The 24,780-nt window shown below is 39.7% G+C and overlaps 1 protein-coding gene across 5 annotated transcripts in view; it reads right to left on the reverse strand.

Moving 5' to 3' along the window:
- The window catches only part of RB1CC1 (RB1 inducible coiled-coil 1), a 215,843-nt gene that overhangs the window by 67,121 nt on the left and 123,942 nt on the right, over nucleotides 1-24,780 (reverse strand). For all 5 annotated transcript variants that reach the window (XM_089678426.1, XM_089678422.1, XM_089678425.1 and 2 more), the window contains exons 11-14: nucleotides 15,610-15,671; nucleotides 13,855-13,958; nucleotides 12,060-12,186; nucleotides 6,153-8,065 (exon numbers count right to left, since the gene is read on the reverse strand). In XM_089678426.1, coding sequence (XP_089534552.1) covers nucleotides 6,153-8,065; nucleotides 12,060-12,186; nucleotides 13,855-13,958; nucleotides 15,610-15,671 — 2,206 coding nt within the window. The remainder of the gene's footprint in view (nucleotides 1-6,152; nucleotides 8,066-12,059; nucleotides 12,187-13,854; nucleotides 13,959-15,609; nucleotides 15,672-24,780) is intronic.

Consider the following 24,780-nt stretch of genomic DNA (forward strand, 5'->3'; position numbering starts at 1 on the left):
CATACTCTTCTCTTCCCATCACTCTGGTACAAGTTGATCTTGGTCTCATCTGTCCATAGGATGTTGTTCCAGAACTGTGAAGGCTTTTTTAGATGTCATTTGGCAAACTCTAATCTGGCCTTCCTGTTTTTGAGGCTCACCAATGGTTTACATCTTGTGTTGAACCCTCTGTATTCACTCTGGTGAAGTCTTCTCTTGATTGTTGACTTTGCCACACATACACCTACCTCCTGGAGAGTGTTCTTGATCTGGCCAACTGTTGTGAAGGGTGTTTTCTTCACCAGGGAAAGAATTCTTCGGTCATCCACCACAGTTGCTTTCCGTGGTCTTCCGGGTCTTTTGGTTTTGCTGAGCTCACCGGTGCGTTCCTTCTTTTTAAGAATGTTCCAAACAGTTGTTTTGGCTACGCCTAATGTTTTTGCTATCTCTCTGATGGGTTTGTTTTGTTTTTTCAGCCTAATGATGGCTTGCTTCACTGATAGTGACAGTTCTTTGGATCTCATCTTGAGAGTTGACAGCAACAGATTCCAAATGCAAATAGCACACTTGAAATTAACTCTGGACCTTTTATCTGCTCATTGTAATTGGAATAATGAGGGAATAACACACACCTGGCCATGGAACAGCTGAGAAGCCAATTGTCCCATTACTTTTGGTCCCTTAACAAGTGGGAGGCACGTATGCAAACTGTTGTAATTCCTACACCGTTCACTGATTTGGATGTAAATACCCTCAAATTAAAGCTGACAGCCTGCAGTTAAAGCACATCTTGTTTGTTTCATTTCAAATCCATTGTGGTGGTGTATAGAGCCAAAAATGTTAGAATTGTGTCGATGTCCCATTATTTATGGACCTGACTGTAGATACTGGTACATACTCGCATGCTGGGATCTGCATATAGCAGTTGCATCCAGAGCAAAAAGGAAGAACCAATGCCTATATGTTGTATTGCCTCCCATAGAGAACTCCAGATAACCATATTGAAGACTTTCATTATGTCCATGGATATTATCAGCCCTGGACATTGCAGTTGCCATGCAGCTTAAATGTTTGTGTACAGACAACTAATATTATCCTTTCTATTCCTCCCTAGCATAAAAATCAGGTTTATCAGGATGGATTAAATCGATGATAACTTGAACGGGTCTCTGTGCCAAACGCTTTGCAAGCATCTTAACATCTTCACTGAAGAGATTTCCTGTTGGGATGGAAAGTGAGAGAAAAATTTCCCACTCAAGAGGGATACATATCACAAATAAAAGCCTAACAGGGATTCTATCCCTTTCCCACTCTATGCAAAACTGAAAGATGTGATTTTGGCTGGAGCTGGGCTTTAACACTTTTGCTACCAGAATATTTATGTTTTTTTGCACACGTTTAAAGATATTATTTTAGAACTGAGCATTATTTAAAAACCCAAAACATATATTTTCTGAAAGCAGACACTCTGGAGAATAAAATGGTGTTAGTTCCAATTTTTAGGTCACACGATATTTGCGCAGCAGTTTATCAAGCATGGATTTTCAGCACAATACACTAACTTTTTTTTAGGGTACACAATATATTACTCAATTTTTAGTAAATCAAGCTTTAAAATTGTATGTGCTCTGAAAAATGGAACTTTGGTACCTTATATTTTCCCAATGCAACACTTTAAAAGCCCCTACAGGTCATCGTTTAGAGCTAACTATTAATACTTGACCTAGAATTATTGCTCTCACTCTGGCATGTACTGTTATACGTAACATGCGTAGTGCAAGTAATGTCTCAATAAACAGACGACTCCACTGTGTGCATTTAAGTTGGGGTGGGGCAGGCACAACACTTTTTTTTTGGGGGGGGGGTGTTAAGGTACTTGGATGCACTTATTTTATGACACTTTTTTCACTAATACTTTATATCACATAGTGGACAAAAAGTGACACTCAACAGCAGGTAGAACAGCGAAGTCTCCCATATGGAAGAAAAATATATTTGAATTATATTTTAAAAACATTCTTCCAAAATATATTGCCATATATTTGAAATGCTACAATTTTGGTCATATTCAATATATTAAAAAAATATATTTTATATATATATATTTATATATATATATATATAAATTATGTTTTAAAAAATCTGAAGAATATATTTAAAAAAATTTTTTTACAAAATATATTATATTCTTCAGATTTGTTTTAACATATAAAAAAGTAATTTTAACATATATTTTTACATATATTTGTAAATGCATTCCAAAAATGTAGATTTGTATTTTTAAAGACAAACAGTATATTTGAAATGTATTTTTAAAAATATTTTTCATATATTTTGTAATAAAAATGCATTTCAACATGCAGTATATATATTTATTGAAATATATTTTTAAATATACTTAATATGGCCAAAATTGTAGTATTTCAAATATATGGCAATATACTTGGGAAGAATATTTTTAAAATATATTTCAAATATGTGAAGCATGGGGGTGTTTGGGTGCACTTCCAGGGGTCAGAAAATGTCAACATTCATATTGTGAAATAAGCACGCAGCCAGGGGTGTGCAAAACTCCCTTGCTGTAGCAGCCAGGAGTGTGTGCAACTACCCACTGCTGCCACTGAAGCAAGCCTTATGTCAGTAACAGTAAAAGGGTTAAGGACAATTAAAACATTAACCCAGCAGGCTTGCAATCCAGTACAGAAACTAATGAATGGTTCAATGCATTACATTAGCTTTGTTTAAAAAAAAAAAAATCGGAAAAGGGCCTTTCCCTACAAGAAAACAGTGCTGAAAGCTATTTGTTTGTGTTCAGTAAACATAAGAAGTCAGTGCTGAAAGCTATTAGTTCTTTTTAGAGATATTGTGCATCAATGACATAGATTTGCTAGCCATTCTCATTCTTTCCGCTTCTCAAAGTCTTCTTATGATATTCATGTCAAAGGAAAGCCTGGCATCTGTCAAGTGTCTACAAAAACTGGTCCTGCTTCAAAAGGAAATAGCTGAATACTACATTAGCCAAAATATGCCTAACTAGTATAACCTCAAATAATTGTTAAAATATGCTGTGGGTACCATCTGAGTAACATATTTATGCCAATAATCTGCAGCTTTGTTCATCAAGCAGACAATTCATCAAATATTGCATCCAAAAACTTTAGAAATTTATAGCCAAAATTGGTTGAAAAAATGTTTCTTGTTCGTAGCACAAATCTAACATCGGATGCAGAAAAACGAAGGTTTCAATAAACATAACAGAATTGATTGGAAGGGGTTTCCACTTTGCACGAAAAGTGAAATTCTGCAAAAAGGTATCTACAGGTAACAACATGGAGGAGTCCAGCTGCTTCCTTCCCAGTCCTCTTCAAAGGCTAGATTGCTGGTCAAACGGGTCTTGGTGATTAAGCTACTCTACCTCTTAAGCTACTTTCACACTGCTCCATTGCAAAAAAAAAAAAAAGTGTTTTTGCTGTGTCTTTACCACTATGCATTTTGAACCTGTAAAAAAAGCACATGTAGCTCAAAAACTAGTGCATTTTTTTTGTGTTTTTGATACGTTTTCCATTAATTTGAAAGGGGAGGTGCGTTTTGGTGTGGGTTTTTTTTGTCCACACCAAACATGCACCAAAAATGCGGCAAGCAGGTTATAACATAATGCAGCAGAACCATAACTGACCAGTTCCATAGTATTTCCAGGTCATGCGTTTTCCTTATGTTTTTTTTAATGCAAAAGCAGAAGAAAAATTGATCAGTATGAAAGCAGCCTTACGCCTGTCCATAGATCTATCTCAAGAAACTGATTTAACTACTCACATTCGGGGCACTTTTTTTTAAATTTTTGATACACGGTACAATCAGCATTTTTTGCTAGAAAATTTCTTAGAGCCCTAAAACAATTATATATTTTCTCACTACCATAAAAGTGATCAGGTGGCTGTAAGCCTGGTTCACTCCTATATGTTTTTTAGTGCTTTCTACAGAAACGCATTACAGTCCATTTAACATGATTTCCTATGGGACACATTCACAGCTACTCTTCTTTCAGCTGCTGAGTTTTTGGAAAGGATCAGGGACTTTTTTAAATGCAAAACAGTGCATTTTTGGTTCAATAGACATCAATGGAGAGGCTGCAAAAAGCACTGCAGAAACAGATCAAAAAAAATTGCAGAGGTGTGAACCAAGCCTTTGAATTGACCTGGTCATTTATACCAAATATCCAATCACTGGCTGACATAATGATACAAGCTCATGGCTGTGGCTGCAGCCATGGGCTTGTTTTAACCACTGTGAATAGGACAAGGGTGAACTTAAAGCGGAGCTTCACTAAAAAGGGCAAGTTCCGCTTTAAGCCTTTGTCCCCCGCTCCCCATTAAGGATTGGCACCTTTGGGGAGTGGGTACCCGAATTTGAATGGTACCCGCTTCCACTTGCACTGCGATCGCCTAGGCCAGTGGTGGGCAACCTTTTTTTTCAACTGAGCCAAATCTCGCCAAAACCACGATTGAAATTTATTTTGAGAGACACATTTTTAAAACTGAAAATACATAGGATGGTACACTGTTTTTAGTTTCAATAAGTTTTTATAGTAATTCATCCCCCATAGTAATTCATCCCCCATATAGTGATTCATCCCCCATAGTAATTCATCCCCCATATAGTAATTCATCCCCCATAGTAATTCATCCCCCATATAGTAATTCATCCCCCATATAGTAATTCATCCCCCATATAGTAATCCATCCCCCATAGTAATTCATCCCCCATATAGTAATTCATCCCCCATAGTAATTCATCCCCCATATAGTAATTCATCCCCCCTATAGTAAGTCATCCCCCATATAGTAATTCACCCCCCATATAGTAATTCATCCCCCCTATAGTAATTCATCCTCCACATTAATTCATCCCTCATATAGTAGTAGTAAGTAAGTAGCAAGTAGTAAGCCAAGTCCCCCCTGTGTCAATTCACTTACCTTTGCTCCGCGCGTTCCTCTCGCCGTGTTCCCGCGCCGCTCCGGTCTTCAGGGCGGACTGTGAGAGGAGCCTAGCTCCTCTCACGTTCGTCACGCTGCCCCGCCTACACACATCCTGACAGCCAATCACTGGCTATCAGGATGTGAGTGGCAGCGAGACTGGCCAATCATTGCATTTGAGCGCGCTGCCCTGGCTGTTTTTTTTTTGGATCACGCTGCAGAGTCCCTGCCGCCCGAGAGGAGGGAGGGGAGCGGGCGCCCGGCACACAAGAGCCGCATTAAAGCGTGTAAAGAGCCGCATGTGGCTCGCGAGCCGCGGCTTGCCGACCACTGGCCTAGGCAATCGGAAGCGGAAGTAGTCCTCCCCCCTCCCTCCCTGTAGTCTTCTGGGACATGTGACAGGTCACAGAAGACTACGGGGCCATTCACAAAGTGCAGCGCTTCTCGCGTATGCACAGTGGGCACCCGGGTGTGGAGCCGCAAACTCTCACAAGCAGGTGCCCACATTGAAGATGCCGGCGCCAGGGAGAGAAGATGGCAAGTGAAACCAGTGGTGGTGAAGACACTGCTGGACTGAGGGACAGGTAAGTGGCTGTACTTTAAAAGTCAGCAGCTACAGCTTTAGTAGCTGCTGACTTATTTTTTTTTTTTCAGGAGGAACTCCGCTTTAAATGAATTCTATACTGAAGAGGTATGGAGAGTGCCATTTCTGACTTCTACTTATGAACATTCTAATTCGCTGGCTACAATGCAGATGAAGTGCCAGCAGTCAGTCAATGGTCTAAACCAAATATAAATATCACACATACCGATGTTAACAGAGTGTCTAATCTCATTCTAGGTCGTTGACTCTCTGGAGAAGGAGATCAGCAATGGCAGGGGGTTGTATTCACGTCAGGTTTCCTATCAGTGTTATACATGTTCTTACAACCAGGAATGAACATAGCACCTAAATAGCCATTTAACCGATGGTACTAGCTCATAAAATTAATTTTCCAAGTCATAGCCATGATTATGCTGCTGGAGGACAAAGCTAATGCAACAAGATGGCTGCTATCTTTTATGATGTTCCTTACCTCTGTTCCCTCCTAAAACCAACAACCTGAAAGTCCACTTCTGTTTGTTCATATTTTGTTTCATTCACAAACCTAAGGTAGCCAGCTTTCCATTTATACAAAGGGTATAAAAATAGCTTCCTACCTCTTGCCTAATTGCTGTTGAAGAAGCAGTACTTTTTCTGAGAGTTCTTTTTCAACATTCTGCATATGCAACTCAAAGTCCTTAACACTGAGCTGTGCTGAGTCTTCCTTTTCGCATGTAAACTTCTGTGTCAAGGTTTCCTTTTCAAGCTTCTGTGCAGATAGCAGCTGTTCCCGAGCTTCTTCAAGTTTTTGTATGGATGCTTCATACATTTCTTTCTGTTGTTTTAAAGCCTTTTCATGCTGCTCAGTTTGCTTTTCAAGTACTTTTAAAGCATCTTCTAATTTAATCTGTAAGACATTAAGTTCTTCCTGAAGCCTGCTCTCTCTTTCTAGTGCTTGCTGATGGACACTGGTAAGATTATTAATGTCTCTTTGTAATGATTTGGTTTGCGCTTCATGAATATTCAGCATTTGAGAAATACATTGCTCTTTCTCCATTGTCAATAACATTTTGAGTTCTTCCAGTCCAAGCTCATGTTCACCTTTCTTGTTTTTTATCACATTATTTAAGTGAATAATTTCCTTCTTTAGTGCTTCAGTTTGCTCACTGACTTGGTAATTCAAGGTGTCCTGCTGCTGTGCTTTATTTTCTTCCATAATTAATTTTAATTCATCAACTTCCCCTTCTTTAAGAGCCAATTCCATTTCTAATTTACATCTAATATCAGAAAGTTCTGAAATTCTAAGGTTTAGTTCCTGAAGCAGAGAATCTTTATCCTTGGCAACAGCTGCACAAGATTCCTGCAATTGGTCCACTTTCTGTTTATTTTCTAACTGCAGTTTTTCCATGCAGCATTTATATTCTACTTTTACATCTTCAAGTTCTTGTGCATGCCTGAGCTGTAAATGATCTTCTACTTCTCTGAGATGTGTTTGCTCTAAAATTTTAAACTCCTCCTTGAGAAGTCTGAGTTTTTCTTCATTCTCTGCATGAAGTTTCTTCAAGTCCTCTAAGGTTGTTTCCCGGGACTCTCTGAGCTTCTGCATTTCATAAGTTTGTTCCCTCATGGCACTTTCAAGATGGATCATTTTCTGATCTCTTTCATTTTGTAAGTGAAGAAATGTTTCATTTTCAGTTCTGACAGCAGCAACTTCCATTTGTTTAGTTTGCAAATCTTCGTTCAGTCCCGTAATATTACTTTTTAACTGTTTTATAACTTCCTCGTTTACATTAAGGTCTTCCTTTGACAGCTGTAGTCGCTTCTCATAAGATTTTTGTAGAAGCTGCAATTCTTCAAAATGTTTCTCTTTCAATGCAGTTTCAAGAGAAACATTAGCATGTTGAATCATTTTTAGGATCTCTGTAGAAACGGATTTAATTGCACTGGCAAATTCACTCTGCTCCCTTTGTACAAGTATCTTTAATTGGCAAAGCTCTTCTCTAAAATTTCGCAAATTGGCTTTTGATTCTTGAGCAACAACTCTGCATCTGTCCACACAAGCTTTCAAAGATATGTTTTCGGCACTGTTATCTTTACTACCTTTTGTGTCCTGCATACGCCTGCTGTCAATGGCATTTATGACCGATGAATATAGAGACTCCACCATCATTTCAGGACTTTGTGTATCACTAATGTTAGGGGAGATGGGATTTTCCTCTATAACAAATTCATTGACAGCAGACATAAAGTCAGATTCAGGACTATCTGCTAACGAGTCCAAATCCAAGGAACCCTGTTTAAGTGACTGCTCAATATGTGGATGGGGAATCGTCTCAAAATCAAAGGTATGAGCATCAATACTATCTGGAGACAACTCTTCTAAGGGTGCTGGGATGGAGACAGATGGACAAATGGGACCCTGAAGACTAAGCGATGGAGGAGATTTGGATGAGGTAGTAGTTGTAGCTTCAGTTGCACTTTCAATCCTTGGTGTATTTGCAGATTGTGGTGAAACTTGACCATTAGACACCTGAAAAAAAAGTCAAGAAAACCAGTTAAGATATTTAATCAATTTAAACTGTGGTAGTTAGCAATAATTTGATACAATGTAACTACATCGTACTGACAAACTTGGCAATGCAAAGTACAGCACTAAGAGAAGTATGGCATAACATAACCTTATGACTGTACAAATATCCAAGTAATAAAAGGATAGTTCATACCTGCAGAATTTTGCTACATATTTGGTGGGATCATAATTAAAACACAATTTACAAATGGATAAACATGACTATCAGTAACATTATTAATCTTACTGACTTTCCCCTTACTGATGATCGCATTTTACTACTTAATAAGGGATTAGGCTTTTCACCCAGATGCAGGGGAAATGCTTTGAGGTGTATAAGGACATTAGCCTATGTTTTAAATGGGTCAATTTTAAATTATTATATGCCTGCAGAGATATTATTAATTCGTATTAGCCACTCCATAATGTCAAGTTGACAGCATCAAACAGTGACTTTAAAGTGGTTGTAAAGGCTCAAGGTTTTTTATCTTCATGCATTCTATGCTCTGGTTTGCATGAAGAGACAAAGGGATTTGATGCAGCCTACATCCACAGAAGATCTGCGGATGGTTCTCCAAGATGTCTGGAACAACTTACCTGCCAAGTTCCTTCAAAACCTGTGTATTTTGTTAACCACTTGCCTACCAGGCACTTATACCCCCTTATTTACCAGGCCAATTTTCAGCTTTCAGCGCTGCCGCACTTTGATTGGCAATTGCGCGGTCATGCAACATTGTACCCATATGAAATTTTGATCATTTTTTTCTCACAAATAGAGCTTTCTTTTGGTGGTATTTAATCGCCACTGGGCGCTTTACTTTTTGCGCTATAAATAAGAAAAGTGCAAAAAATTTGAAAAAAAAAAGTTTCTTTGTTTCTTTTATAAAATTTTTCAAACAGGTATTTTTTCTCCTTCACTGATGTGCGTTGATGAGGCAGCACTGATGGGCACTGATAGGCGGCACTGATGGGCACTGATAGGCAGCACTAAAGGGCACTGATAGGCAGCACTAATGAGGTGGCACGGATAGGCGGCACTGATAGACAGCACTAATGAGGTGTCACGGATAGGCGGCACTAATATGCAGCACTGATAGGCGGCACTGATAGGTGACACTGATGATGGGTACTGATAGACGGCACTGACTGGCATCACTGCTGGGCACTGACTGGCGGCACTGACTGGCACAACCCCTGGGCACTGACTGGTGGCACTGACTGGCAGCACTGCTGGGCTGCACTGGTGGGTGGCACTGGTGGGCAGCACTGGTGGGTGGGCACTGGTGGGTGGCACTGGTGGGCACAGGTGGGTGGCACTGCTGGGCACAGGTAGGTGGCACTGCAGAGTGGCACAGGTGGGTGCACTGCTGGGCACAGGTGGGTGCACTGCTGGGCACAGGTGGGTGATCTGCTGGGCACGGGTGGGCGGAGCTAGTGGGCGCACTGCTGGGCACAGGTGGGCGGACCTTGCGGGTGGCACTGCTGGGCACCGATCATCATGGCACTGATCATCAGTGCCCTGATGATCGGTGCCGATCCCCGCTCTGACAACTGCCGGTTCTCGGCAGTACTTTCCTCACGATCTGACAGCGTGAGGAAAGAGCAGCCGAGAACCGGCACTTGCATTTCCCTCTGATCAGCGTGTCATTGGACACCGCTGATCACGTGGTAAAAGGCCGCTGTGATTGGCCTTTTACCACATCACGTGATCTGCTGTGTCCGTAGGACACAGCGATCATGGAGATCGCCGGGTGCGCGCCCCCTGGGGCGCGCAGGAGAGCGCGTTCTGGGAGGACGTCATATGACGTCCACTCAGAACTGGCCGGCCGCAGTGCAGCCGTCATTCGGCTATCTGCGGTCGGCAGCTAGTTAATTGATAAAAATAAACTATTAACACTTTTATTTCTGAAAGCTGTCTTGATTTACAGCGTTTTTCACACCTGCCTAAAATGTTTGCACAGAATATATATTTACACACCTTTTTTCCTCTTTATTTTTTCATTACACAATCTCTGTTCTCAGCTGCATAAGGGGCTTGGAGAGGTGGGGGAAGAGAAACAGTAAATGGCTGTACAGCAGGGGGTATGTCAGCACAAGTCTGATTACTGAAGGATGCCAGAAAAACATACCACACTGAGATGGATGTGCTCTCATGTCTAGTGTGGTCAGTTTAAAATAAAAAATCAGGGGGACTGGCAGGGACACCTGGGATTTTACACAAAGGAAGAAATACAAAGAGAACAGGATACCTTTTAACACACGTACATGGCACAAAAAACACACATCAGCAATATGAAATGCTGGGGTAACATATTCTTTAGAGTGTAAGCTCTGGCAATAAGTGGTCTTATCCACTTATCGATGGTAGATTTGGATGTGGCATATCCCTTGCAAAGGCCTTAGGGTAGGACAAGTAGGGAGTCCATCCTCTCAAAAGAAGCTGTTGCTTTGAGGTAAATTCTAATGGCTCTGGCTAAGTCCAGGTAGTGAAGAGCCTTTCATCAATACAAATGACAACATTACAGGCCATCCCCACAGCATAGAGACCAGGTACAGCTCCCAAGGTTTTACCAAGGTTGCACAATTCAGATGCACTGTTTCTATTGTATTAGAAGTCAGTGAGGAGTTGATTGAAGAATCAAAAGAGAAATAAAGTAGTTACGCTAAGAGTTATATCTCCATAAAGGAGCGGAAGTTCACCACCTTAGGACAGTAGCAAAAAACTGAGGCTCATGAAAAGGAGTAGGGTTTTGGGGGGGCAGGAGGGATGCCCGGGTGGTCAATCCTCAAAAGCTTGTCAGTCACCTGAAGGGACCAGCCTATAACCCACGTCTATGAATATTCAGCTTGTGTCTTGTATTGTATGATTAAGATAAAAAAAATCCAGTTCCCTAAAGTGGACCTAGCATCAGATATGTTTTTTTTTTGTTAGGTACATGAATGCACATTATTGTGAAAGTGCAACACTTCCAGGTATTTATTTCTTCTCACGCAGATCAAAGTACTCACTCAAACAATGCCTTTATCAGCTTCTATTTACAAAGGGACAGTGCCATTTTTGTTCATGTATCATTCAGAGTCAGCATCTTGTTTTTGGACGGAGATGCTAGCTTACAGATGACACAATCATGTAAGTCATAAAGAACAGCAACAGTGGTTGGTTCACAAGTGAGTTTCTATTACTATGCAAGAGTACTTTATAACAGTTCATATTTAATTCATATAGATTTACACATTTGAACACAGCTTCTGTTTAGCAGGCACCAAGCTTACAGTATAGTCATTCCAATTACGAAAATCTCATATGTACTGTAAGATGTGGGTGCCTGAAGAAGAAGATAGCGTGCCTCAAAAGCTTGTACTATAATCTTTATACCTAGCTAATAAATGGTACCACCTTAAATTCAAACTTATGCTTTAACACGGTAATGCAAATTCAAAAGTAACTTAATATATTTAAATCTGCAGCTTTCATTAAATTACAGCAATACTTGGTGATCATACCATTAAAGTCTATATTTACTTAAAAAAAATAAAGAATATACGTAAGGGTGTTACTTGTCTTCAGACAGATGCATCTCACTGAAGGCGAGTATTATCCCTTGTGCTTATTTATTTATTTTAGCAAACTTAGGCTTTAAGGTAATTGTTTAGGCACTCCCTATTATAGGGTAACAACATTCTCTCCCAGTTGTGCTCAGGTGCTGTCACCGTGTCACACCGAATCACACCCCAAGAAATGCCATGCAGCCTTCATTATAGTGCAGGCATATAAACAGGAAATAGCTACATGAGATAAACATTGCTGTGAAAAAAAAGAAAAAACAAAAACAAGTAGTTTAACAAAATAAATATGTCACTGTTTATCATACACTTTAGCAAACATTGATTTGGGGTTTACGTCTATTTTCTGCTCTACTGTACTAGAAATATATGTACCACAAAAATACCACACCTTTTGTTCATTTAACAGATCTGTAATAGTCTGAGACATTTCATCCAAACTTTGTGCAGCTTTCACCAGGTTGTGGAGAGCACGGACATGCTGGTGCAGAGGCTCAAAATCACAAAGTAATGGTACCCTGAGGGGACAAAACACAATAGAAGATAACCTAACTTGCTTGCATTCAAGAACATGAATTCTACATTTAACGTTATCTTTTTCAAAGCAATAAGTAGTTAATCATTAGCATTAAAAAATAAATAAGAAATCAGACTTTAAGGTTGAACATGAAAAAGAGACATATTAAAGTCCATGTAAATTGTCTTAAAAGCAAACCAAAAAAAAATTCCATCTGAAGCTAAAAAAATATTGCTCAGAAGAAAAAATTATTTTGCTGGCATAAAGATAAAAATGGAAACACAGAAAATTGTATTAAAACGCCACTGCACTTCTCAAAAACAAGAATGTCTAACTTAATTCTCAATATGTTTAATTAGACAATTCCAAAAACATTTGTTTCACTGCTTAGCCATAATTTATGGTCATTGATTTCCTATTAATCACAAGTGCTTGTTAGTGAAGAAAAAAAAAAAGAAAAATCTTGGCAAATTCTTTGATTAAATGCCTCTATTCAGCTTTGTAATGAATGAACAACTGCATTAATACCCAAGGGACTTTGCTCGGCAAAACTATTGGAGTTGAAATAGAAATGTACAATCATGCAAACAGTAAATCTTCTTTTTTTCCTCTTCTAAAGTGATATTGGATTCAACCTGGACTGCACAATATTTCAAATGTCAGACATTGTGTGTGTTGAATGCAACCTTAATTTAATAAGATTTATTTTCATCCAGGTCACCACCTGCTTGCTCCGATGACTCACTATTGCAGCAATATATAAAATGTCAGTATGAATAGGAACATGAAAAATGGACTATATTTTGAAAAGAAGCATGAAGTACAAATATAGGGATCTTTGAAATGTCTGAATTCTATTTGTTTTTTTTGAAGCAAGCTCATATAGCATATTACTGCTGTGGCAGAGTATGACTAGAAGAGCGAATCTGAAGACCAATAAATGTATGGGCCTTAAATTATCAGGTGAATGTAGTGAGCACTAAAGTATAAAAGTGAGATATGAAACCAATAAAAAAAAAAAAGTAGGAGGGGATGAGTTAGAATAACAGAAGTTTACTGCAAAAAAACAAAATAATTTCCCAATACTAAAAAGTACCCAAAATAAAAAAAGTTACAAGCATCAATTAGAGCTGCTATCTGCCTCACACCAATATACAGAATGTATAATAGTAACTATACTTATACTAGTAACTGCCTCAGTCTCTATACATCTTTGCCATGCCTATATGTATATTATTATTAGAGGCAAAAAGACTAAGTTTTCTCTATATTGCCAGAAAAGAAAATTAGGGAATGAGTCTTCCCAAAATGCACAGAGAAACAAATAAAACCTGACAGTCATTTAAACCCATCCCCAGTCTACCCTAACTAGAAGAAAAGGTTTTGACACGATATCCACTTTAAAGTGGAACTTTAGGGCAAAATTAAAATAGGGCGAACAGGCAGGAATTTTAATGCAGAAGAGGCAATGCTGAATCCAACTGAACTCCCATGCATGCACGGGAGTGACATCATCCCCACCAAGCCAATGAAAGCGGGCAGCAATCGAGATCCGGTAGCCAGCTGGGTGGGGGAGCTTGGGAAGCTGCATCACTGGAGCTATGTACAGTCCCGCTTTAAGCAAAGCTTGCTATAATTAAGAATAACAATTAAATCTAGAGGACATTACCTGAGGAAAAGTTGCACTTCTGGAGGACAAAGTGACTGCAAAAACTGAAGGTCATATACAGATATATCAGGAAGCTCGCTATCAAATTTCCTTGGCTTTCGAGTCTAAATATGACAAAAAAAAATCCAGAGTAAAAATTATATACATAATTATAGATGCTGGTAAATAAGACCTACCAAAAAAGTATATTAGAGAATAATTAAAATACATAAAACATTTAAGATAAGCTTTTCAGTCCTAGGTTTGGCAATGACTGGGGAAGTATTTAATACATAAAGTATCCCCCTACATCAAGATGTTGAAATTCATAGAGAGTCCCCATTTATACAAGTATGGGTGACCATAATATCTTTAAGTATTATAACAAAGGACATAGGAAGTAATATAGAGTTTATGTTTCTCCCTTTGTACTCATTGTTGCCATACAGATACAGTGCTCAAAATAGTGCTCAGTTAGGATTCATTGTTAGGTATGTACATAGAAAGATTGTGAAACTATTTTCATGCCAAAAAAAATTAATTCTTGCATAAAATATTGTAAAAATGTGTTCTTCAATAAATGGCTTAGTGATAGTTCTATGGGAAGAACTATCAGCATCACTACCCCTTACTACTCAGCATCACTCTGAAACACATCAGTCTCTTTTAACACTTTTCCCTCCACCCTTACCTGCCCCTACCACTCTTTCTTGCCCTTACTAATATTTCCTGCCCTCATCCTTTATCTCCTGCCTTCACCACTCTTCCCAGCCTATACCACTTAACTCTGCTCTTAATCTTCCCTGTCATCACCACACTTCTGTGCCCTAACTACTCTTCCCCTGCCTTCATCACTCCTCCCTTACCCTCACAACAGTTTCTCTGCCTTCATTACTCTACCCTTTGCCACCACCTCAATCCTCCTGCTTGTACCATTACTGTTGCCGCTATGCCCCTTTCTCCCATCCCCAACCTTTTCTGTTCTAGAACAGGCACATTTTTTCTAGTAAATATATGTATATCATAAAGCAAAGTTTTCTTAGCAAATTTTTGCTAAAAGAATTGGCTTGTTTAGATTATCTGGCACCTGGACTTAACAAGCAGTAAGGTGTTAATAAATGTATACTTTTATGTGCTGATCTCTGCACAATTACACTGCGAATGAAGGGTGTCATGGTGAGCAGGTAAGGGCTATGGCATGCTGCACTCACAGCATGTCCTATGCATCATTCAGTCTGTAAAACCGAGGACATTCTGTGGCAGGTAAAAATGTTTTTAACACTGGCTAGTGGGACGTTTTCAGAAACAAAATAGCCCAAAGTTAAAATTTAAACACCCTCATAAACCTAATTATATACAGTAAGACCAAAAATAGAGGTAGAATTTTTAGTGTTTCATTTTAAGCATGTCAAGGAAAGCACAGCTTTTGTTACAGCCTGGTACCATTTTTCACTAATTAGATGAGCACAAATGGTTTTGAAACAAGTAGTAAAGAAGCTAAGAAACCACACACAAAGCAAAAAGCATACTGGTATTTACTTCCTACACATATGAGTGATATCAGCTTCCATAGTCAATGAGAAGAAAACATTTATATTTCCTGCTAAGTGTAGAACTGTAAGGTTTTCAGCGTCAGAATTGTATTATGGCAAACCAAACAGACCAAAAGTCTCTGGTAAAATATTTTCAACTTACTGAGTTAACCAATAAACTGTATCACTTTACTACCAAAAGTTGTAAAAGAAAAGACTAAGTAATAGACTATGTTGTACATACACAGAAAGATGAAGGCCAAGAGTCAAGTCCTCGAAAAAGACGATTTCTTAAATAAGATTTCCCTGTATGAGAAAGAGAATTAATTAGAAATTTGATGCCTTAGCAGTATAAAGACCTACACATTTTACACAAGCTTTTTTTTTTCTTTAAGGAAGATTTATTGGGTTTTTTAAGTCATACAGTGAGTAGACCATACAAATGAGACTATTAGTGAAAAAAATATTGAGAAAGGTAGGGCCTCATAGAATACCAGGGAAATATTTGGAGTTTGTAGGATGAGTGGGTGAGTAAAGCGATAGAGTATTGGTGTTGGGTTTTGGTTCTGGGTGTGTGATGGGTTTAGGTGTGTTGACTTGAGGTCTACCATGAACATATGACTTCATTTAAAAAAATATAGATACTGGGAGAGGCTGTATAAGAGTATGAGATAGGTGGTGGGGGAAGAAGGGGGATGAAGATGAAGAAAGAGGATGAAGAAAAGGGAGGGTGAGAAGGAGGTGATGATTATAGTGTAGATAGTACAGTAGGTTAGGAAAGAGAGTGGAGGAAAATAAATGATATAGAAAGAAGGGGAGGGAAAAGGGGGTATAACATTGAATGCCCGGAGAGCCACTAAGTCCGTGAGGGTGTGAGAAAGGATGGATAGGAGGACAGGAAACAAAAGTAGGTCTGAGTTCGGGTGTATATGAGCATGACAGGGTTGTTGGGAATTTGGGCTTAGAGTATATCGTGTCTCTGCACATTGTCTCACATTGGCGAGAAACGATCTCTTTTCCGGTTACCAATTGTAGTGTGATTTGCACTTCGAGCGGAGATGTATTGGTTGTGTGTAATAGCTAAGCATTCAAACTATCCAGCCCTTTCCTAGGGCCGAAAACACAGAGAACCTCGAAGGGGGTGAAGGGAACAGAGATTAACCTGAACAAATTAGCATAAACTATCTTTTACATTAACATAGTGTAGAAGAAATAAGTGTGGTCAGAGAGAGCTACATGTCATGGCTCAAAAATTCTTTCATCCTGGAGAAAAAATGTTTGCTCCTGTAAGGAGAGTGTTGCAGTAACATATGAGTTCCATTTTCAGATGTATTGGTCTTCTTTTTGGTTGGAGTATGAAGAGACTAGGTTGAGTTTGTCCATACATAGAAGAAAGTTGAGATCTTGGTTTAAATCAGATAACGTTGGGGGGTGGTTGGAGACCCATTTTTTCAATATGGTCCTTCTTGCTACCAAGAGACAAGTAGATATCCATGGTTTGTTTCTTCTAAGAGCATGGAGTTGAGAGGATATTGATCCTTTAGTTGGTTCTCCATATTGCCAAATAGAAGTAGTGGATCTTTAGACAGCAGGAGAGTGGTGACGAAGGATATAAAGTTGATTACTTGTGTCCAAAAGATGGAAATGGAGGGGCAGAGCCAGAATCTGTGGTGTAGAGAAAATATAGGGGTATTGCAGAGCGGACATTTGGACGCTGCAGGATTGTCTTTCAAGTAGACTCGAGGCATGTACACTCGATGTAGAATTTTAAATTGTTGTTCGCGCCAAAACTCATTGGTGTTGAAGGCTCATGTGGTGTTAAAGCCTGATAGTATTTGATCTGCTAAAAAGGCATTGTTAAAGTCTCTAAATCAGGACAGTACTGAGGCCGAGGTTTCCAGTGGTTTTGTGTAGAAAAGGTTTAATGGTTTATAGATGTTTGATATTTTGTAGTTTCGGTGTTGTGCCAATACATCTATTATTATAGTGGAAGATCTAATGGACTTGGTCGGTGTCACAGAATTGACAGTTCCTCACTTGTAGTATATAGAAAAAGTGATGAGATGGTAGGTTGTATGATTGTTGGATGAGGTGCAGAGGTTTTGGTGAGCCGGTGGAAGTGTTCAACAATTGTTGTATAAGAGTAAGGTTTTGTGCTACCCAAGTACCATAGGCTGCATACTGGAGGGAAAGGATGGGTTGTTATGAATAGGAAGAAAGCACGAAATCCACGGAGAAACTCCCAGCTTGCGTCTCACTTCCTTCCATGCAATAAGAGTGTCACGGATAAGAGGGTTGTGTTTTAGATGGGGCGGAAGAGAGTTTACATTTGAATGTAGGAGGGCCGTGAGGTTGAATGGATACACCATAGCGGATTCGAGTTGGAAGTTGAAGTATACAGACGCTTGAGTAAGCCAGTCTATATAGACACGTAAGAGGCAGGAGAGGTTATATGTTCGTATATTGGGGAGTCCGGACCCCCCCTCACCCCTCGGAGGGTATAACTTGTGTGGTGCAATGCGAGGACGTCTACATTTCCATAGAAATTTAGATATTGCCTGGTTTAGCTTTGTGCAATCTCTATGCTGGAGAAGGAGGGGTATAGTCTGGAGAGGATATAACAGCTTCAGGAAGCTCACCATCTTAAACAGATGCGACCTACCCAGAAGTGATAGTGGTAGATCTCTCCACATCTCCAACTCCTCCACAATTTTATTAATCGTTGGTGTGAGATTAAGCATGTATAGTGATGAGGCCAGCTTTCCTATTTTAATACCCAGATATGTAATATAGTTGTGAGCTAGTGTGAACGGTGAATTCTGGGTAAACTCAGGAGGGCGGGCATGGTACAGCGGCAGAATTTAACTCTTGGAAAAGTTTATACGAAAACCTAAGTAATGGCAGAATTCAGTAAATGTGTCATGGATGTGTGGCAGATCCAAGGAGGGGTTTGAGGTGAAAATTAAAATGTCGTCCGCGAATAGCGATAATCCCAGATCTTGTTGCCCAATTGATACCCCATGGAGATCAGAGTGGAAAAGCAAAAAGTGGGCTAGGGGTTCCAGAGCAAGATTAAAAAGTAGTGAGGATAGTGGACATCCCTGTCTAGTTCTCTTATGGAGATTTATAGGATTAGAAATGTGGCCTGCTGCAAATATTTGGGCTGTCGGTGCTGAATACATTGCTTGAATCACATGGATGAAGGGGCCTGCAAATCCAAATCTCTGTAGTATTAAAAACATCCAGGTGAACTTGACATTATCAAAGGCCATTTCGGCATCTAGGGATATGATCGCTGTGTCTTGGAGAAGATTATTTTTAGCGTGATTGAGGACTGTTAAGACTTTACGTATATTTGAAGTGGCTGAACGTCCCTGGACGAAACCTGCTTGGAAGAGGATCAAAGAAAGAGCGCACAAACCTTGCACATTACCTCAATAAATAGTGACTAATTTTATTTAATTTAGGAAATATACTCACAAAGGTGACGGTAAAACAGGCATAAGTAAACCATATCCACACAGGGTTACAGGTAAATCCAAAGGGGGGGGATAAAAACTAACGTGTTTTGAAGGGTGCTCCCTTCTTCATCAGAGCTCCTTGCTGCAGTGCTGTTCCTGATCCCTTTCACATGTGTGTTTGTGTGTGCTCACCTGCTTAGGATGGGAGGATTAGTGAGGGTAAAATTTAGGCCAGTCGATTTGCAATAATTTTGGAAAGCAGTTTGGCGTCTAGGTTCAATAGAGAAATTGGATGGTAGGAACCAGGATTAGTGGGGTCTTTGTCTTTCTTAGCTATTAGTTTGATGTAAGCCCCAAAGCCAGAAGGGAGGTATTCCCCTCCCTCTTGGATTGTTTGAAACACTGTCTGCAGGGTGGGTGTAAGAGTTTTGTTCATAAGTTTGTAGAACTCTGCGGTATAGTCGCCAGGTCCCGGAGCTTTTCCATTTGTTAAAGATTGGATGGCCCGGCTAATGTCAGTTTGAGTCATTGGGGTGTTCAGGGTTTGCAGTGAAGTAGGGTCAATTTGTGGTAGATTAATTCTTTCTAGAAAGGCAGTGGCCCGGTCTGCATCATAGAGGCTTGCGAAGAAATCCTCCAATATGGAGATTATTTCCTCTGAGGAATTTTTTAGGTTGCCCTGGGGGTCTTTTAAAGTAGCAAAGTGGTGGGGACAAAAGATTTTCTGCATAGGCGTGCTAGAAGTTTACCCGACTTGTTCCCATATTTGTGATATTGGAGATCAAGATAAGATTTACACAAGCTTAGACATCAGAAATGGATTTTAAAACACCAGTTGTTAAGATAATACAAATATGAAATGTACAACACGACTTTTAATGACATATTGAAGAGAAATCAGTGTGTACAAGGACTGCATAAGCATTGAACTCATGAAAATCACAGTCTGATTTGTGGTCTGCTTTAACTGTTTATTAGCTTCAATCAATTCAATCAAATCAATCACTTAATTTAGGTCTAGTGCTTCAAGCAGCTGCCTATTTCTAGAAAAGCCTCTTTAGAGCTCTGAAATACGTACATATTAGATAGTGTAAGTTGCTTCAAGTTCCCAACAGATGCTGTCGTTCCTTCCACTTCTGCTTCTTCAAAGCTGCTCTGGCTGATGAAGTGCAAGTGGGACAAGCCAGTGGGAGAAGGATGCAGCACACACAAAAAGTGTTTCAGAGCCTTAAAGTTTTTGCTTGGCACACTAGAAGCATATTGGAGCATTGAATACAATACAGACAAATGGTCCTACATTTTAGCAACTTGCTGATAACTCTTTAAAATGTCTACTAGGGATTAAATCAGAATAAAGTAAATCTGAACCAAAACTGAACATTATAAACTGGACATATAACGACATATAAACTGTCAACCAAACTATGGAACCTCTTCAGTTCACAATCAAGACTAAATGATAATGCTATAATAAATATTAGAATGCTATCATAAAAAAAGCTAATGATGCTTCCCCATAAAAGTATTCTTTTACATCTAATAATACATTTGATTAAATTAATTTAGCAAACCCACCCTATCAGTAAGGCAACTGCTAAAATCAAGTATACATTCCACTGGAACATTTGCATACAACTGTATAAATGAAAGCCTTGCAAATTCCAAGCAGGCTTTCAAGTGTTTTGCACTGAGGAGAGGCTTCGGTCTATCCACTCTGCTATAAAGCCCACATCGGTGCAGAGCTGCAGTGACAGTTGTCCTTTTTGAACTTTGCCCCATCTCCACATAGGATCTCTGAAGCTCAGTCAGAGGGACTATCGGGTTCTTGGTCACTTCACTTACTAAGGCCTTTCTTCCCTGATTGAGGAGTTTGGCCGAGCGAACAGCCCTAGGAAGAGTCCTGCTTGTGCCATACTTCTTCCATTTGAGAATTATGGAGGCCACTGTGCTCTTGGGAATCTTCAGTGCAGCAGAAATTTTTTTTGTAGCTTTCACCAGATCTGTGCTTTGCAATAATCTTGTCTCTAAGTTCTGCAGGCAGTTCCTTTGACCTCATAACTTTTGTTCTGACACAGTATGCATTGTCAGCTATGAGGCCTTTCCAAATCATGTCCAATCAAGTTAATTTACAACAGGCAGACTCCAATCAAATTGCAGAAACATCTCAGCAATGTTTCAGAGAAATTGGGGGCACCTTAGCTAAATTTTAAGTGTTGGAGCAATGGGTCTGAATACTTATGCCTATGTGATATTTTAGTTTTTTATTTTTAATAAATTCACAGACATTTCTAAAATTCTGTTTTTGCTTTGTCATTAAGGCGTACTGAATGTAGATTAATAAGAAGAAATTAATTTAAACAACTGTAGTATCAGGCTGCAACATAACAAAACTGAAAAAAGCTGAAGACGGTAGGAATACTTTCTGAATCCACAGTATATTTGATGTATTATTGTTTAGTCTTGACTGTTAAGTGTGATTGAAGATTTAGCTGTAATTTGATTTTTTATTCTTTTTTTTACCAGGGGACTCCAGAACTCAGCTAACACATTATTTAAAACCTTGAATATATAGAAATCTGTTTTTCTTGGAGTTTGTTTGAGAGAACTCAAACAAATGCCATTGGATACAATGGTAAAATAGGTACTACAGTTGCAAGAAAAAGTATGTGAACCCCTTGGGATTACGTGGAGTTTTGCATGAATTGGGCATAAAATGTGCTCTGAACGTCATCTAAGTCACAACAATAGAAGAACACAGTCTGCTGAACATAATACTACACAAACATTAAATGTTGCCATGGTTTAATTGCACATAACATGTAAACATTCACAGTGCAGGGAGGAAAAAGTATGTGAGGCCCTAGCTTAATGACTTCTCCCAGAGCTAATTGGAGCCAGGAGTGAGCCAACCTTAACCCCAATCAGTGTGATGATATTGGATGTGTTGCTGACAGCTGTCCTGCCCTTAAAAAACACACACCTGTTTTGGGTTTACTGGTTTCAAGAAGCACTGTCTGATGTGAACCATGCCTCGCAGAAAAGAGCTCTCAGAAGACCTACGATCAAGAATTGTTGACTTGCATGAAGCTGGAAAGGGTTACAAAAGTATCTCCAAAAGCCTTGATGTTCATGTGTCCATGGTAAGACAGACTGTCTACAAACGGAGAAAGTTTAGCACTGTTGCTGCTCTCCCTAGGCGTGGTCGTCCTGTAAAAATGACTGTAAGAGCACAGCATGAGGTAAAGAAGAATCCCAGAGTGTCAGCTAAAGACCTACAGAAATCTCTGGCACATGCTAACATTTTTGTTGACACATCTACAATAAGGAAAACATTAAACAAGAATGGAGTACATGGGAGGACACCACGGAGGAAGCCATTGCTGTCCAAAAAGAATATTGCAGCACGTTTGAAGTTTGCAAAAGAGCACATGGATGTTCCACAGCACTACTGGCAAAATATACTGTGGACAGATGAAACCAAGATTGAGTTGTTTGGGAAGAACACACAACACTACGTGTGGAGAAAAAAAGGCACAGCACACCAACATCAAAACCTCATACCCACTGTAAAACATGGCAGAGGGAGCATCATGGTTTGGGGCTGCTTTGCTGCCTCAGGGCCTGGACGGATTGTTGTCATTGATGTGAAAATGAATTCTAGAGTTTATCAAGACATTTTGCAGGAAAACGTACGACCATCTGTCCGCCAACAGAAGCTCCGCAGAGGATGGGTGAGGAAACAGGACAATTACCCAAAGCATACAAGTAATTCAACAAAACAATGGCTGCAAAAGCACAGAATACAGAATGGAGTGGCCCAGTCAGAGTCCTGACCTCAACCCGATTGAAATGCTGTGGCATGACCTTAAGAGAGCGATTCACACCAGACATCCCAAGAATATTGCTACACTGAAACAGTTTTGTGAAGAGGAGTGGTCCAAAATTACTCCAGATTGTTGTGCAGATCTGATCTGCAACTACAGGAAACGTTTGGTTGAGGTTATTGCTGTCAAAGGAGGGTCAACCAGTTATTAAGTCCAAAGGTTCACATACTTTTTCCTCCCTGCACTGTGAATGTTTACATGTTATGTGCAATTAAACCATGGGAACATCTAATGTTTGTGTAGTATTATGTTCAGCAGACTGTATTCTTCTATTGTTGTGACTTAGATGACGTTCAGAGCACATTTCATGCCCAATTCATGCAAAACTCCACATAATCCCAAGGGGTTCACATACTTTTTCTTGCAACTGTATTGTTGTATTTCAGTTGACAGTTGGCTATTGTTTTGTAACCATGATTACCAACAGCTTAACCTTCTAACATATATGACCTATGGCATGTATGATACAATAGTGCCATCTTGAGGTTGAATTGGAGAATGTATCACCTATATAATTGGACAGCGTAATAAGGTAGAGAGGGACTACACCCATGTGGGATTGGCTATCTACGCTTTCTAAATAAAAGGCAACAGAAACTGACAAGGAGGACTCTAAGATGACTTAACACCAAGGAAGATCTCTGACAGTTGCAATTGCTTTAGAGTAAACCTGAGTCCTCACGTTGCCTATGGAGATCGTGAACCCACTCTAACCTGAGTTAAGTAACCTTTCCAGCGTATTACTACTAGTGTATACAGAACATAGATTTGCTAGGATTTAGGTAGCATATTTCCTTGCTTATAACGCAAAGTAACCTTTAGTAGACACCAAGCAAAACAATTGGGGGCTCTTCCAGGATTTGTATTCATGTTCAACTGAAGCAGACCTATTTTCTGTGGTGTGTGGTGGGGAGACTATTCAAGAACTGTTGAGAGTAGAGATCCTTAGACCTGCTTTAAGTCGTTTCTCTCCAGTGTTCCCTGTAAAGAAACCTGATGGGATATAGAATTACTGTGAATTACAGAGGCCTAAACAAAGGGGCACCTCCATTGAAGTCAGTTGTACAAGATATGATCTCCATCGTTGAGAAAATTGCTAAAGAGGCAGTAGAATATCATGCTGTAATAGACCTAGCTTATGCTTTTTTCTCAATTTTGATAGGACCAGTTTGCCTTTGTGTGGGATAGTTGCCAGTACACTTTCACTGTCCTTCCACAAGGCTACCTTCATTCTCCAACGACTTGTCATGGACTGATTGCCCGACATTTAAGTACACTGAATCTGAAAGTCGCTGTGTTTCACTACATCGATGACATCATGATCTCTGGGACAAAAGAAGATGCAACTGAAGCACTGCACCTACTGATAAAGCACATGGAGAACAGAGGATGGGCTATCAATAGAGACAAAGTCCAAGGACCTGCCACAGAGGTGAGCTTCTTGGGAATGATGTGGACTGGGAAACAGAGGAAAATTCCAAAGACAGTTGTACAAACTACTCAGGCACTGTCTCCTCCTACTACCAAAAAGGAGGCACAGAAGTTCATTGGAGTTGGGGGATTCTGGAGATTGTTTATCCCACATCCTGGACTTATCCCGAGGCCTATATACAATGTTATCAGGAAAAAGACTGCATTTTCATGGGGTTCAGAGCAGCAGACTACATTCCTTGCTGCTAAAGAAGCCAATTTGCAGCATCAAGGATTGGTCCCAATGATGCTCTATTGGATATAAATTTGGAGATTTTGGAGGCCAAGTCAACACCTCAAACCCGTTGTTGTGTTCCTCATACCATTATTGAATCATATTTTGCAGTGTAGCAAGGCACATTATCTTGCTGAAAAAGACCACTGCAATCAAGGAATACTGTTTCCATGAAGGGGTGTACTTGGTCAGCAACAATATTTAGGTATGTGGTATGTATTAAAGTGATATCCACATGAATGGCAGGACCCAAGGTTTTCCAGCAAAACATTGCCCAAAACATCACACTGCCTCTGCCAGCTTGCCTTCTCCTCACATACTGCATCCCGGTGCCATCTCTTTTCTCAGCTTGCATCCCGCCATCC

Source organism: Staurois parvus, unplaced genomic scaffold, assembly GCF_062004578.1.
Source record: "Staurois parvus isolate SC_StPar_1 unplaced genomic scaffold, SC_StPar_1.0 ptg000205l, whole genome shotgun sequence".
In the NCBI taxonomy this organism is placed as follows: domain Eukaryota; kingdom Metazoa; phylum Chordata; class Amphibia; order Anura; family Ranidae; genus Staurois; species Staurois parvus.